Source organism: Bradysia coprophila (assembly GCF_014529535.1).
Source record: "Bradysia coprophila strain Holo2 chromosome X unlocalized genomic scaffold, BU_Bcop_v1 contig_752, whole genome shotgun sequence".
In the NCBI taxonomy this organism is placed as follows: domain Eukaryota; kingdom Metazoa; phylum Arthropoda; class Insecta; order Diptera; family Sciaridae; genus Bradysia; species Bradysia coprophila.
In genome coordinates, this window is record NW_023503367.1 from 2,745 (window position 1) to 6,307 (window position 3,563).

General features: G+C 37.2%; 1 protein-coding gene across 1 annotated transcript; it reads left to right on the top strand.

Annotated features, from left to right (window-relative positions):
• The first annotated feature begins 479 nt into the window (after nt 1-479).
• LOC119070296 (dnaJ homolog subfamily A member 4-like) lies at nt 480-2,159 on the top strand. The gene is made up of 2 exons (XM_037174561.1): nt 480-1,609; nt 1,672-2,159. The coding sequence occupies exons 1-2, from the start codon at nt 782-784 to the stop codon at nt 2,068-2,070; spliced, it is 1,227 nt and encodes a 408-aa protein (XP_037030456.1). The 5' UTR covers nt 480-781; the 3' UTR covers nt 2,071-2,159.
• Nucleotides 2,160-3,563: the final 1,404 nt, after the last annotated feature.

The window sequence follows — 3,563 nt, forward strand, 5'->3', positions numbered from 1 at the left end:
GTGTAAAGTCTCGTGCCCAATGACTTGTGCACAACGGCCGAGCGTAGACATTTTCACAATTAGTAAACTATTCCACAGATTTAATCAATGATACTCCGATCCTTAAATCTTTTATGATTTGTCTAGAATTCAACCAACAAAGTACCATTGACTGAATCGAATCTCGATCTTATTTGCTTAATAAGTGAACGAATTCGATCTCAATTCAGTCACAAATTCGTCCCATTTAATTGAGAACTGTTATAAATATAATGGTTGGTGGGGTCGATGATGCCCGATGAAATCATGTCCAATACAACCTAAATACAATTTCTAATCGACCTCAATAAATTCGAAATTCAGTTCGATTGTCACCTGAATTTATTTGATTCAAAAATTTGGCAGCACAAAAATCGAGTATATTTACGTTGGGACCGTGTTTCACGATGCACCCAAACCACCCATATAAGCACATACCAGCCAACTATCAAAACGCATACATATGCACTATTTCGCGGTGCATAGGGGATGATAAAGTTCATTGTGTTCGAATTGATTCATTTTGCTAGTTTCGCAGTTTCGACTTCCTTTTTTTATAGAGTGTTGTAAAATCGTTCTTGTGATATTATTCTTATAATTCGATTAATGTATAAGTGTAACGTTTAAGTAGTTCTAAATTACCAGTTCTATTCAGTGAGACTATATGCGTTGTTTACGCCGACTATGAGGTCAACTAATTTGTGAAATATGTTTAGGAAGCAGGAAATTTTCATTTTTTCTTTGCAAAATTGAAATTTTGTAAATGAACTTTTACAATGTTGAAAACAATGCACCCCAACTTCCCCGCACGAAATATCTTAAGCACGTCTTACATTTGACGTTAGAGGAAATGTTCAATGGAACTACACGGAAATTGGCTGTGAACAAGAACGTACTATGTGTTTCGTGCCAGGGACGTGGAACACTATGTGCTATGACTGAAAGCTTTGACACCTGTGATGAGTGTAACGGTCTGGGTGTCCAACTAGTGATAAGGAAAACTAGTCATAATATGGAGGAGCATGTGGAACGAGAATGTGATTCTTGTTGGGGAAAAGGTGAACTTATCACTGCTAAGCAGCGATGTTCCAAATGCGAGGGCAGAAAAGTCGTTGCCGAACAGTGTATTTTGATTGTGAAAGTAAAGCGAGGAACGAGACATGGTCAAAAAATTATTTACAAAGATGAAGGAACTCAAGAGCCTAATATGAGGCCGGGCGATGTGATTGTTATAATGGAAGCGATTGATCATCAGACATTTAAGCGGCAAGGAGACGATTTGATCATGAGTATGCCGTTGGACTTAGTTGAATCGCTGTGCGGATTTGAAAAAGTTGTGACCACTTTGGACAAACGAAAGCTGTGCATACGCAGTCGCTGCGGAGAGGTGATGCAAGATAATGAAATCAAGTGTCTCGATGGTGAGGGTATGCCGAAATATGCAAATCCGAGTGAAAGGGGACGACTGATCATCCAATTCCAAGTCAAACTACCAGATAGGATTCGTTCGCGGCATGTGGCTTCACTTGAAGAATGTCTGCCACCTCGAGAGCACGTTGACATTCCACTGGATGCGATTGAATGCAATATGGTAAGAAGAAATTCCTTTATCCTTTCCGAAACAGAAAGTATTGTTTTCCCTATGTTCTTCAGATTGATCTGCCACCGGATTATGAGACTTACAATTCACCATATGATCCGAACGAAGAAGATTATATACCGGACCAAAACTATGACCAACAATACGAAATGCACGATCAATACGACCACGAAAATGGGATGCATCAATACGGTGCAGATGATCACTACGATGACCAAGGTATATATTATCAAGACGACGATTATGCAATTCCCGAAAATTATGAACATGCTGGCGATTACGAGCAACAGTATTACTACAGCCAACAAGTGTACGATCCGCACACATCCACTTTCCAGCAGGAACAATTTTACCAAAAGGACAACGATTGTGAATCGCTGGAATCGTATGATCAACGCAACAACAGTATCGCTTCGGTGACTAAAGAAACTTATTCCGAATTTACCAAATGAACTTAAAAAAAACAACTGAATATTGTGATGATTGTTAGGTGTATTAACGATGTGTTTTAATGAGTTGGGAAAGTCGACAGAAAAAAAAACAGGCAGTCGAGATGGAACCGAGGTCTTTTCATATTTTTTTTTCTGTTGACGGCGACTTCCCAATTATGATATTATCTTCAAATGGTGTCTATGATAACGAGCTCGTTTGTTAGAGATGTAATATTTAATTGTGTTCATTCGAAAACAAAACAAAAAAAAAGATGTGTTGTAGCATGCGAATAAATGTCTAACCGTTAATCACGTAATTCGGAAACTAAGGTCTTTTCATGGTATCCCCGAGAATTTATTGTAGCTCTGAGACTCACACCCTGAAGCAGCGCTGAAAATGTATCTACGCATCATGTCTGTTGAACACTTGAACCACGAGCCCAATACGATAATTTACATACAGGCGGGTTGGTAGGTATCGTAAATGGTTGTTTAATTTCACCGGACAACATACATAGTTAAAATGAGTTGTAAGTAATTGGTGCATAATACCCGAGAGGAATAAATTATTCGCAAACGACAGTCCTACAATAATCCATCGAATTCTTCAATGTCCTTTACTTCCGACACTCATATCAGCGACGACGGTTAAATCAGTTCATTTTTAATTGTGGAATAGCCATTAAACTTCCATTCGAAAATACTAATGAAAACCATGTGTCAATACGAATGTAAAGCCATCCAAGAACATGCGGTCAAATTTGAAATGTGAGTGGGAAAAGTGTGTGATGCACCTTTGAAATGTCATTGAACAGAAGCAATGAAATCGAAGGCGTCGAGGGTAATTGATTTGAGCACAGGCCACGAACTATATGTAATCCACCATATTAGCGTGTCGCTTTGATGGTTTACATATTTTGTCATTGGAGTTGTGAGTAAATTAACTACAGTGACCCAAGTACAATCCATGTAAAATTGAATAGTGGACCCTCAATACGGATTTTTTAGAGTGATTAACGAAATATAAAATTGTTGAAAAAACTAAATAATTCAATTGTCTCCGCCACAACTAATAAATTTTTCAATTTGATTTATTTTCGTTTGTTTATGTCTGTCTACAACAGCCTGACGGAAGACCAAAACAAAGTCCAAATTATTGCAAAAGTTCTAGCGAAAGACAGTTAATGTTTTTCGATTTTAATTGATAGATTGAATCAAGAATGGGAAGGGAATAAAGAAATCTACAGAATTTTTGATAAATGATATGATGGATAAGAAATTAATTTTGTTCAATTGCGATACTTCGTACTGTTAGAGAAATTAAAGTGAGAAGCATAGGAAAGAATAGACATTTTTTTCAGAGATTTATAAAATGGTGAAAAAAAATTAAATTCCTAAAATGTCCAAAAATTTTCATTTGAAAATCTGCCTCACTTCAACTTCTATAAAATGTAGCTGTGGTCTGTACAAACACTCGACAGCTGATTGTCAAAAATGCACCAGTAAGTGGAAGA